This window comes from Phocoena sinus, chromosome 15, assembly GCF_008692025.1.
Source record: "Phocoena sinus isolate mPhoSin1 chromosome 15, mPhoSin1.pri, whole genome shotgun sequence".
Lineage (NCBI taxonomy): Eukaryota > Metazoa > Chordata > Mammalia > Artiodactyla > Phocoenidae > Phocoena > Phocoena sinus.
This window is the reverse complement of record NC_045777.1, coordinates 84,461,573-84,474,272: the sequence shown is the minus strand read 5'-3', so window position 1 is coordinate 84,474,272 and position 12,700 is coordinate 84,461,573. Positions and strand designations below refer to the sequence as shown.

Here is a 12,700-nt window from a genome sequence, read left to right as displayed (position 1 = left end):
ATCGAGGGCTGGGCATGATCAGCCTGGTCCATCCCATCTCCTGGGCCACAGGGTTTGCTTCTGCAAAAAGCACGAACCCCAGTCAGCCAATCATTGACAGTGCATCACAGCATCTTTGCCAGAGCTATGTGGAAACAGGTGGCCTCTTTTGTGTGTCTGCCGAGCTGAGCTGAGCAGGCCCGTGGGCTTGGGAGAAAGTATCAGTGACCACTATAAGGGCAGTGGGCCCACCTTGAATGAAGCCAACAGAAAGAAGTGAAACAAGGTGGGTGGGGGGAGACAGGGAAGAGGGAAAAGAAACTCCTTGGTTTGAGCACCTGGATCCAGCCATACCTGAAATATTACCTAATTACTGACATACTTCGGTTCCACAAGCCAATAAATTTCCCCTGACTTTTTCTAACCAGTTAAAAGAAAAGTCTTGGTCCCTCACAACCCAAAGCATCTCACCACTGACAGAACAAGCAGAAATTTCACCACGAAGAAACCCAGAGACTGGCCGCACAATGGTGTGCCTGTATGTAACACCTCTGCCCTGTACACTTCAAACGGTTGAAATGATAAAAGTTTACAACATGTGTATTTCACCACATGTGCACACGAATAAACCACATCCTGGAGATTTTGAAATTTTTTAAATCCTATTTTAAAAAATTTTCCTTAAAAGGGGGAAAGGCGGGAGTTCCCTGGCGGCCTAGTGGTTAGGATTCCAGGCTTGCACTGCCGTGGCCCAGGTTCAATCCCTGGTCGGGGAACTGAGATCCCGCAAGCCACGGGGCCTAAAAATAAATAAATAGAAAGGGAAAAAGCAAGCCGCAGAGGCCCACCGCCCCACGACTCACCTGCCACCTCCTGGCTCCTCTTCTCCAGCTCCAGCTCGGCGATCTCGCTCAGAAGGGTGATGCCGTGCAGGAAGCTCGGCTCCAAGACAAGGCTCTGCACTGCCTCCAGCCTCTCCAGGGCTGGGGCTCCAGTGCCCGGGGAGGGCAGAGGCCTGGCCTGGGGCAGCTCTGCCGCGGCCGCTAGGGCATTCATGCCAGCCAGCGGGTCCTCCAGGCTGGGCGGGAACTGATCGGAGCCCGCTTCCTCCAGGAAGCAGGTGCTGCCCGGCACAGGGGTGGCCTCCGGGGCCTCCAGACTCAGGCACTGTCCCTCCCCAGGGGGCACGTCACAGTCCGGCAGTTCCAGGCTGGGCCGGGGCTCACTCGGGGCCTCCTGGGCCAGATCTTCCTCGGGAGCTGCCTCTGCCACGGGCGCGTCCACGGGCACCTCCACTGGCTCCTCCTTAGCCTTGACCAACGGCTCAGGCGTCAGCCGCGCCCCCAGGTCCGGGGCAGCCGTGCAGGACTCTGTCCGGCGCGGTGAATCAACCCGCGCCTCAGCCCCCTCGGCAAAGTCCGGGCACCCGGAGGGCTCCGCGGGCCCCTGGCCGCCGGCACTCAGCGCCTGGGCCTGGGCCTCCAGCAGGCCACCCGCGCAGCCGTCCGCCAGGCTCGGGGCCGCCAGGGCTTCCTCGGGGAGCAGCGTCAGTGGCGACTCGAGGGAGGGCAGCTCTGCGGGGCCTTCGTCCATGTCCTCCACCTCCGCCTTCACCTCCCGCTCCGCCAGCGGTTCTTCGTCCGGGACCTCCCGCAGCGGCTCTGGGATCTTGGACGGGGACAGGCGGATGGGCTTGTCCTCAGGCGAGAGCGCCAGGCGCTCGGGCCCATCGGCCGGGAGCGGCACGTCGGGGGCCAGGCCGTCGGCATCGGCAGCCGCCGTGGGCTGCAGCAGGAATGGGTAGGGCCTCCCGTAGTGTGGCGGCAGGGCTTGAAACGGGTACCTGGGTGGGATATCTGCCGAGGACACCAAGGGTCAGCAGGGGCCCCTTCTCCTGCCATGTCTGACACCCCCGTGTGTCCCCATCAACACCCACCCACCAGCCACCCTCTCTGCTGGGCCAGCCTGCAGGGCTGGGATCCCTTCCAGACGGCATCTGAGGAACCCCTGGGCCTTTCTGCATGTCTGCGCCACAGAGAGAAAAACTGGCCACCATCTTTCCCTGAGGGTCTTCAGGTCCCAAAGGCTCTTTCTCTGTTCCCTCCAGCCTCAGCACCCAGCACAAAGCCGGGCCAGAAGCACACGCTCAGTAAGACCCCAAATGGTCCCCACCCAGCCGGTGCCGGCTCTGCCCTCCGCCCCACAAGAACCCACCCGCCCCACGCCATTAACGCAGAGTTGGGGCGTCCAAGTTGTTCAAACAATAATAGTAATGCAGTGCTGGCTCCCCCCCCTCACTTTGTTTACTCTGATCTCCCACCCTTGAGTGTAAACTCCCTGAGAGCAGGAAGGTGTTCAGCTGACTGTCCGTAGTGTCCCAGGCCCAGCCCAGAGCGGGGCAAGCAGCAGCGGCTCAGTATGAACCAAACCGGGGGAGACAGACGCACAGAGCACCCTCACCCTGCACCGGGGTCAGGCCTGCGCTCCACACTTGACCTGATTAGCAAGACATCGAATCTCCCCAGAGACGGGCAGCCACCTGCCCAAGATCGCACACAGCATTCCGGTGGCAGAAATCTGAACTTTGGAATTCGAACTCAAGTCCTCCCACGGGAAGAGGAACACAGGCCTCAGCCCCTTCAAGGCCACCTGCTGCATGTCCCGACCGACACAGGACACGGGAAGAGGGCATGTGTGCGCATGCAGCGTGTGGGGTGGGAGTACTACTCAGAATACACTGTTTTATCGTCAATGCAACAACACAGCGCCCGTTATGGGCCAGCTATGGTGCTAAACATCCTACAGGTCTTACTTTGTTTCACGCTCAGACAGGTCCTCCTCAACTTAGAACCTGCTTCAAACATTACACCCATTTCCCCTGACCCTACCACTGAGGGAAGGCTAGAGAGAGAGGATGGCCAGCTGTGTCCTCGGGCATTCATTCCAGAGCCCAGCGGTGAGCCAGGTACACGGTAGGTGCTCAACACAGAAAGAAGGATTGACAGGTTGAAGGAATGAATGAGTGAATGACCGTATGGGGATGTTTCACCGGCTCCTACCTGAGAACAAGGCCTGGAAAGGGCTGGGGGCTCCCTTCTCCAATTCTAAGTCCTTCTTCTCGACGACGTTCTCGGGGGCCTCTTCCTTGCGGGTGATGCCAGGGGTGGGCGGCGGGGAGGCGGGCGGCGGGCTAGTGGGGTGGGAGCTGGGTGTGGCGGGGTAGGCGTAGGTGGACGGCTTGGACACATCCTCCAGCTTCTGGATGACCTTGGCCTTCAGGGCAGCCACAGGGGAAGCGCGGGGAGATGGCGGTGGACTCATGGCCTTGCCGTAAGTGCCCGCAGGGCCAGCGGCCAGGCCAGGGGGCTTCCGAGGCAGCAGCCCGGGGCCCGAGGCGCCCAGGCCACCCTTGCCCGCGGCGTCCAGGCTCCGCTTGCTCACCTTCTCCTCCATCTCCGCCCGCTGCTCCTGGGCCTTTAGCCGCTCCTGCTGGGGGTGAGGGGGGCCGGCAGGCAGGGTCAGCGTGGCAGGACCCATCACCCACCACCTGCCCTGTCCCCGCGACACACAGAGAACCTCAGGCAGGGTCTGGGGCTGCAGGCCGCCCACACCCCCAGCCCGAGACTGACATTCCGTCACCGTACAAATAACAAGCACAGCATTCCTTGTAGAATTCCAGCAGACGGGGCTAGGGTGCCCTCCGGTCCAGACCCAGGCCCCTCTGGGACCCTCACGGTCAGGGCGAGGGGGGCCGGTGGAGGGGTGAGGCTCTTTCCTGACACTAGGACAGCTACCTGCACGGAGAACTCACCACTACCTGCGGGCACTCTCCTGCCTTATCACACCTGGGTCTCAAAACACCTCAAAAGGCGGGCGGGGGGAGCCTTTCCCGGTCTTTGATGGCTTAAGGAAGGCTCACGAACTTCGCCCGTGCTCACCGGGGGCCAGGCGGTCAGCGCACGATCACACGGGGAGGAAAGGCTCCACGCCCCAGCCACTGTCCCGGCTGTTACATCTCACTGAACAGCCCGATGACACAGAAATTACTAGCAGCTCCACTTCCACAGGAGGAAACTTGAAACCCAGAGAGGTGAATTCACTTGCTGGAGGGCACACAGCCAGGCATGGCAGAACTAAGGTTCAAACCCAGGGCCCCATTTGCTGCCTGTGTCGCCTCGGCTGACTCCTCCAGAGCAGCTGCTGCACAGGAAGGGAGGGGCGAGGCCAAGCAGAGGACAAATGTCCAGGAACACCTTCAAGGGGGCAGGAGGGCTGTGGGCTTTAGGGAGTCCACCCACACGGTGGCGACACCAAGTGTCGCCCATCTTATGTGATCAGGCAACATGAGTGGAGGCCAGCCCCGGCCCGAGAGGGGAGCCCAGGGCCATCAGGCACCCAGCCGGGCCAGGCAGGGCTTCGGAAACAGCGGGAGAACACAGGGATCCCTTCAGTTCCCATGCAAACATCTCCAGTCCACAGGACCACCTCTCCCGCCCTGGCTTCCCCATTGCTACCTGCACCCACCCCTTGCCAGGCTCTGTCCACCTCTCAGCCTTGCTCACACCATCCCCTCTGCCCAGAGGGTTCCTCCACAACTAACTTCTTCAGGTCTCTGGGCAGACGCCACCTCCTCCAGGAGGGCCCCCTGACCACCAGCCTCTCTCATTTTTTCTGACTCACAGTCCAGAGCTGGACTTTCTGCTGGTCGACCCCTCTGCCTCGCCAGCAACAGAGGAGCTCCGGCAAGGGTCTCCAGTGCCCCCGTGGCCCTCCTGAACCACGCCCACCCCAACTCACCACCAGCTGGGCGCTCCTCTGCAGTTCCAGGGCCTGGGCCGCCTGCTGATGCAGGTACAGGAATTCCTGTTGCCGCAGGAAGTGCTGCTGGGAGAAGAGCTGCAGCTGCTGGGCGTGGTGCAGGGAGCTGCGGCCGGGTGGGTACAGGGCCGGCCAGAGGGGTGGCACCGCAGCCCGCTCCATCAGCTCCGCTGGGGGCAAGGAGACAGTGAGGCTGCACTACCGCCCAGTGCCCACCACCCCACTTTACAGATGGGGAAGCTGAGGCAGAGCTGGGCTCAGCTGGGCCTCCAGCTGCTTCCTGGGGACGGAGAAGCCTGTCCTCCTCCCTTGGCCAGGGGCAGCCACATCCCAGGCCCGGGGCCAACATGGGGACTCCACACCTTCTCCTACTATACCCCGTGGTCTGCAAAGTGGATTCCTGAGGGATGGGGACACCAAGGCAGAGCGTCCAGGCCTCCCGCCAGGGCAGCCCTGCTTTGGTTCTCCACGTGGGCTTTCTGGGTAGGAACTCATCAAAACAAGGACCCCTGTGGCTTTAGGACACAGCCACCCTGTTCTGCTGGGCGGACACCCCCTGCCACAGGAGGACAGCCCTCCTCCCACGGCATTTGGGACAGTCTCACCGTGGAAGGCCACTTACCAAAGTGAGGTAAGTGCTCACTGGGAATGACCACCAGCTGGCCCGACTGGGGGTCCCTGACGAACTGGTAGGCCGACGGCAGGGAGCCCCCCAGGCCGGGTGGAAAGGCAGGCGCCATGCCCTGGTGAAGAGAAGGGGGTCCCAAGCCTAGGAGAGACCCATGCCCGAGTCAGTGCTGAGGACCCAGGCCCAGCCTACTCCCCCATCCTCCACTTCCTGGGCCTCCAAGCAGGAAGCCGAGGGTAAGGGCTGTGAACACGCGCCCAGCCTCCCGCTCTGGGCACTGTCCACAAACAGGCTTGGCCAAGGGCCCACGATGCTGGCGCCATTAGTAATGGCCCTGCTTGGGCAGCGAGGGAGCTGAACTACGGGGAGGAGAGGAGGGGTGCTGTCCCGGCACCAGCACGTCAGGCCTCCCCATCCCGGCCCACCGCCGCCCTCCCGCTCACCGTAGGGATGTCCAGCGAGCCACATGGACGTGCTCCCCGAGCGGGGCAGCCAGGGGTGCGTGGCCAGGTGGGCCGCAGGGTCGGCGGACCAGCGACCGGAACCTGCCAGCGCCGGGCCCCCGGTCACCATGAGGTTGGGGTTCAGGCCGTTAGCAGCACAGCTGGTGGGGTGCAGGCGGGCCAGGTCAGCCAGCTCCTTACTTTCTCTGGAAGCGAACAGGGGCGTCAGGGACAGGCCGGACGGCCCCAGGGGCGGGTGGGAGAGAAGGGGTACCGCCCCAAGTCACCGGGGGACACCAGGCTACTGCTGGGCCGACTCTGCACCCGGTGGACAGAAGAGCCAGCTGGGGCTCGGCAAAGGGCCCCCGGGGCCTTCCTCGGGAGGGTGTCCCACACTCTCAGGACCACCCCGCAGCCAGGTAGGGTCATCCACCCTTGCCTTGGGCCTCCCAGGCCCTCCCGGGCTTCCCCAGGCCCTCACCTGAGCAGCTTCTCCTGGTCCCGGTCCAGCCGCGCACCAAGCAGCCGCTCCTCCCGGTGCCTGGCCCGCTCATCTCCACAGTCCTCGTCGGCTCGGCTGTGCCCTGGATTGGGGGGACAGGCAGGAAGTGAGGCCCACTCAGGGCCCCAACAAGCCCTCGGCATCTGAGCGGTTCCCTCACCCTGGCCAGACGCCCTCCGTGCCCAGAAACATCCCTCCCTCGCCCCTCAAAGAGCCTACCTGGAACTCGCACAGGTAACCGGGATATTGCAGTAAAACATCGTAACACAGATCGAGTAACAACACGGTGTGAACCGAGTGGCATTCGCTGACACGGTTTTACTACTTTATCACCGGAAAGGCAGGTTCTGGGAGAGGTTAGGATGGAGGAGAAACCACAACCCAAAAAAGCGGTCGCTATTCAGAAGCACAGAGAGGCCCGGGCCACGGGAAATCAGCCTCCCCCCTGAGGCCCCGTCATGGTTCTGTCTGCTGCAGACCTGTGGCTGATCTTTTCAAAATCAAGACGGAAAAGTGAAACCAGAGAACGCTATGTGTGTGTGGGCGAGTGGAGGATATGCGGGCTGCCATCCGGCTCACCCACCCTTGTCCTGGTGCCCAGGGGACGTCCCTCGACCCATGGCTGGTCCAGCTGCACCTTCCGTGAGCTCCCCGCCTTCCCCAGAGCAGAGAAGGCAGGTCCTCAAGTCCCGGCCAGTTCTGCAGGGGCAGGAGCTCGTGGAGGGCACCCAGGGTCCAGCCCTCCTCGCCCCACCTGCCCCACTCTTCCTGGACGTCTTCTACTCCATACAACGGAAGCCAGCACGCGTGTGGCCGCCCCGGGCCGGCTAGGGCCCAGGAGGCGGGCGCTATCACCAGCAGCAGAAGCCACTCAGCTGGTAGCTGAGACTCTTCTAAACCGCCGAGGCTGGACTAACTCCTTCTCTAGCGTCAGTCATGCTGGACGGGTGTCCTCTCACCCAGGTCTTGGGAGGTACGCCCGGGGAGGAAGCCGCCCCCAGGGCCCCGGACCTTATGGGTTATCACCCTGCCAGAGACAAGCGTCCAGGGCCACCTTGCCGGGGCCCCCCAGCAGTCCCCACATTCATGGTCCTCGTGGGCGGGGACCCAACTTGGAATGCGGCCGTCGAGCACCTCCCCATCGTTTCTCCCCACCTGCACCCCCATCACCAGGAGCTCCGGAAGAACAGAGCCCCCAGGAGAGGCTCAGGGATGCAGGGGCTTCTCCTTCCCCTTCAGGAAGGTGGAAACCCACAGCCCCAGAACAAAGAAGATAAGTGCACGGAGAGGGGCAGCCACACAAGCCCACATGCCCGATGGACCACGCACACGGCGGGGGGGGGGGGGGGGGGGGGGGGGGGGGGGGCGGGGCGGGCGGGGCAGGCGGCCTAGAATCAGGGAGGGTCGCATCCCGAGAGGCAGCTGGAGATGGGCCAGGGGCCACCGGGGGCGGGTCTGCAAGTTCCAGAAGCCACTGGAGCAACAAGGAAGAAGCGTGTGCGGTTACGCAGAGAAAAGCCAGCAAGTTGGGGCACCGTCAGGGCAGGAGTGGGAGTGGGCGAAGGAGTCTTCTTGCCGACCTGGTCCCCATGGGTCACACAGGTGCGTCCCAGGCTATCCGTTAAGTCACCCCATGCAAGCCCTGAGCCGACTCTTCTCGTGCCAACGCCCGGTCCCCACGACTGTTCCGGCACACGGCAGGAAGTGCAGGAAGCAAAGGGGAAAGGCGGGAGGTGGGAGAACAAGCCCGCGCCACCTCGGGGTGAGACCCAGTGAGGGTGTCCCGGCCTCCAGTGTCAATGTGGTTCCCAAATCCAAGGGGACCCTGAGCCCGCCCACCCCCTCTAGGAAGGACTGGAAGGGGCCCTGCTTGTGGGCTCCCCTCCCGTCCCGAGCTTTCAGGCAGGGCCATCCAGAGTCCTTCAGCTGGACTGGGAAACCAGAGCATGTGTCTGAGCTTCCTTCTCCTGCAGGGATGGCCTCCCAGGCCCGCAGAAACCCCGAAGACCCTCCCGCCCACTGGCCACGCTGGGGTGGCAGACAGGCTTTGGCGCAGAGCTCCTGGTGCCCCCAGAAGGGACAGGCGTCTGCAGTGTGGCCTGCCCCCAAGACCTCTGTCCTCAGGCCTGATGCCTCTCCACTGCCCTGGCTGTCACCACACAGGCCCTCAGGGGCTTCCCACCCTAGGTGCCACCTGCACCAGAAACCTGTATGCAGGCCCGCCCACCTGGGAGCACCCACCGCCCCCAGGGTCACTCACGCCAGAGCCCCAGCCCGCTCCCTCCAAATACAGTTGATCTCCAAAGAAATGTGACATGCCCTCCACCACCTCGCCCCGGGGCACCACCCTCGTCCTCCTGCGCCAACCTGCTCCCTCTAATCCCTGCTCACATCTGTCCCTCCTACGGAGGGCCAGCCCCATGGAACCAAGCCCCTGGGCCTGACTCATGCTGCCCAGCTGTCCCCTCCAGTGTACCTCCAGTCACACTCAGGGCCACACACGCTGTTCCCTCCACCCAGAGTGCCCTTGCTCTGTACTACTCAGCCTCCCCAGTAAGAGCTCAGCTCATATGCTACCTCCTCCAGGAAGCCCTCCCAGACTACCTCTCCTCTCTCACGCTCCCTTATTTGTCTCCCTCACGGCACTGAGCACAACACACTGCTGTTTTGCTTGTTGGTAGTTCACCGTCTGTCTCCTCCTCAGACTGTGCATTGCTCTGGTTTGAGCAGTCACACTCCTGGCTGTCTACCTCTCTCCTGCACAATGCCTGACACAGAAGAAGCTGCTCAGCAAATACGTGGGAAGTGAATGAATGAATTCACGAGGATAACTAGAGGAACAGTGAGCTATGCAGAGAGAACAAACAGCAGGTGCAAAGTCCCTGAGGCAGGAGCGTGCCGAGGGGGCCACGGTGGCTGAAGAGAGCAATAAGGAAGAGAGGGTGCAGGTGAAGAGCGGGGTACAGGCCATGGAAGAGAATATGGCTGAGATTCTGCTCAAGGTAAAAGGAGAAAGCCAGAGGAAGCTCTGAGCAGGGATGAGACATGATCTGACTAAGGCTTTGAAAACCAACCTCCCTCCAGCCCCCTGCGGACAACCGAACCAAAGGGCCCATCGCCTCTCTGTGCTGAGCTCCAGGATGGCAAGGGACCAGCTCCTCCAGCAGGGAGGCGTGGGGGGCAGAGGGTCAGCTGCTCCGAGGTCCCACACACCCAGGACCCCTTCACCCCAACCCTCGAGGCATGAACTCTGGAGACGTCCAACATTTCAAAGCCGCCTCTGTGCCCAGCAGGGCCCAGGGCCCTGTCCATACACACACTCATTCAGTGGTCATCAACCCAGGAGGTGGGTTCCAGCCCTCATCCCATCCCAGATGAGGAAACTGAGGCACAGGAAGGTTAGCTACCCAGGTCACACCACTGACTGACAAGGAGGCGTCAGGCTAGCATCGCGGTCTGACCGGGTCTTCCTGACCACCAGGGTGCACACCCCTCCACACACAGAGCCCGCACAGGCTGGGCACTGGTGAAACAGCAGCACTACTGCCATCACCCATCTGCAGCCCTGCCCCAGGGCCCACGTCCCCAGCACTGACAGCCCCTCCGTGGGTCACATGCTCTAATCCGGCCGTAACGCAGAGGCTCAGGCTAAGGCCTGGTTCCCATGGCAACTCCCTCCCAGACTCCATCTGAGCATTTCTGCAGATATGGCGACCACCAACTCCGGCCAATTCTGTGCTTTCCAGAGTCTGGGGTCAATACCACCGCTTACACCCGATGCAACCCCAGCTCTGCCCGGTATGATGGGCAGCAGGGCAGGGTGGGGGCACCATCACAGCCCCCCAGATTTGGTCCCCAATTCGACTCCACCATAGAGGTGATAACGGGCAAGACAGAGAGATGGGAGGCACAGGTCTGGGCTTAAGGATTCAAGTTCAGCCCGCCTCTTCTAGCCGGGTGACCCAGGGCGAGTCACCTCACCTCCACAGGCCCTGCTCTCCCATCTGTGAAGCTGGGAGAATAACAGATCCACCAGGAGGAGCTGGTGGCCGGGGCTACGTGGGGCTGCCTGCACACGGCCCCCTGCTACACGGCAGGGAAGGTGCTGGTCTGCTGGCCTCTCGGCGTGGGCACTGCTGTCTGGGGTTCACAGGTGTACGTGAAGCCCATCCTTCATCCATCTCAGGGTGCAAGACCCCTGTAGCCAGACCAGACCCTGGGTGAGCCCTCGGGGCATTTCCCATAAAAGGATCTCGGGCTCATGGCAGAAGCTCTGTGCCCTTAAGGCCCCGAATGTGAACAGAGAAAAGGAAGGCCTGTTTATGAAGCACCTACTACAAGAGCCTCAGCCCACCTGGCATCAGGGAACGAGGAGGCCCTCCCTAGCGCCACGTAGTAAGTGGGGACACCAGGGGCCAGAGGACTTAGGCCTCAGGTTCAAGGTCACGCAGCTGCGAAAGGTAGAGCCTGGATGTGAACTCACTGACAGGCAGAGGGCTCACTCCACAAAGTAGGAGCCGGGAAGTCGGGAAACCCAGGAGCCCCGGGGCTGACAACAACCACTCAGCTGGGGTAATGCCAAATTCTCCCCTCCCCCAGGGTCATCCAGATTGGGGAAAAATCACCACTTCTTACAGGCATTTTTTTTTTAAGGAGAGTAAGGCTCCATTCACTTTCCAATGGTCACCGGCAAACAGAAAGGCAGTCTCAGCCCAATCATTCCTGAAGGTCTCATCCCAAACTGTCCCACCCTCTCTCTCTCCCCTCCCCCCGCCCAGACACTTGCACAAACATTCACGCTCACACATTCTCACCTGCACTCTCTCACACACACTCCCTCATACACATTCTCCCACACACACTCACAACCCCATGGACACAGGTCCCTTGGGCACGGCCAGGTACTCTGGGCACCAGGATGAGTTCTGGGGACCGTGAGTCCTAACTGGGGTGCCATATCATGTCACACGAGCATTCTTCTAAAAAAAAGGGCCCCAAAAGATCTTTTGCCCACCTAGTGAGCGGGCTTCTCCACCACCCAGCCGGCCACCTCCAAGCCAAGGGCCAATGCCCAGACTTTGAATCCCAGACTAAGGCAAGGCCTCATGTGAGCCCCTGGGGTCAGAGAACGGGCCTCCCTTGGCTCCAGGGGGACTCCACACAGAACAATGGGCTCAGTTCAACAAACATTCCCTAAGACATCACTTGCTCTGAGCCTCTGCAGCTGTGGTACATTCAGATGGGCAGCGACCAGGCGAGACCCAGGGCAGCCTTAAGCCTTACCAGGCTCCTCTGGGAGAGCAGGGCTGGGGCTACGGGTCTAGGAAGCAGCTGTGACAGGACGCAGCACTGGCCGCTCACTGTGGACGGAGGCTGAAGCCCAGGCAGGAGTCAGTGCAGGCGGGCACGGGAGGGCCAGGCTCAGGGAGGGACGGGGACACAGGGGACGCGCACCCAAGATGCCCGTGTATCTTGGAAAATCTAGGAGGTGCAGGGAAGCCGGTCGCACGGGGGCCGCGATGTGAGCCAAGCCCGAGCTTGCAGCTGGCACGTCTGGGAGCAAACTGGGGGCGGGGACAGAGACTCGGGGAGGAAACCCAGGCCGACTGTTAAAAAGTCACATGAGCTAGGGGCAGCGGGACACAGCCTTCCTTCCGGGGCCCTTACCCCAGCCTGCCGACGCCCCACATCTCAACACACCGACCGCGGCCTGGTGCAGCGGGGCAGCCTCAGGGCCTGACCCACAGGTGAGGCCCTTGGCTCGATACTGGGCTCTCTCTGGGCAGCCCAAGTCCAGAGTCCCGACCAAAATGCCGCAAATAGCAACTCTCCAAAATCTCAGGAAGGAGTCCAATGGCAAAATATGCCAGGGACAAACGGAAATGTAACCAATCAACCTAGTTCTGGAAAGATATTCAACTTTACTAATAGCTAAAACACACCATTCCTCCCTACTGAACTTAACGACGATTGTTTGGGTTTTCTTTAGTAACATTAAAACACAATTCTGAGGAGTCTAAAACCAAACAGACTGCAAACAAGCATATAATAAACTCTCTAACTACCTAAGAAGTCACAAAGGCATTCAATGTTGAGACCACAGGAATGCCGGGGCCCTAGCTGCCATCTGTCACACTCAGTCACGCATTCCCTCACTTATCAAACACCTACTATGCGCTAGGTACTGGGAACACTGAACTAGGTTAAGTAAGGCACGGTTACCTCCCTCAAGGACCTGGAATTGAAAGCTTAAAGCTAATTTATTCGTAGGAACCTATTCTTAGAAAATGACTCAAAGTATCAGTGAGGCCGCAATGCATGAAAATATTC

At 61.2% G+C, this 12,700-nt stretch overlaps 1 protein-coding gene across 1 annotated transcript in view; it reads right to left on the bottom strand.

The window, feature by feature from the left end:
- TNRC18 (trinucleotide repeat containing 18) overlaps positions 1-12,700 on the bottom strand; it is an 83,338-nt gene that overhangs the window by 43,170 nt on the left and 27,468 nt on the right. Inside the window, 6 exon segments of the mRNA XM_032605274.1 lie at positions 843-1,835; positions 3,039-3,468; positions 4,777-4,967; positions 5,420-5,566; positions 5,869-6,074; positions 6,350-6,452. Of these exon segments, the coding sequence (XP_032461165.1) occupies positions 843-1,835; positions 3,039-3,468; positions 4,777-4,967; positions 5,420-5,566; positions 5,869-6,074; positions 6,350-6,452 (2,070 nt within the window).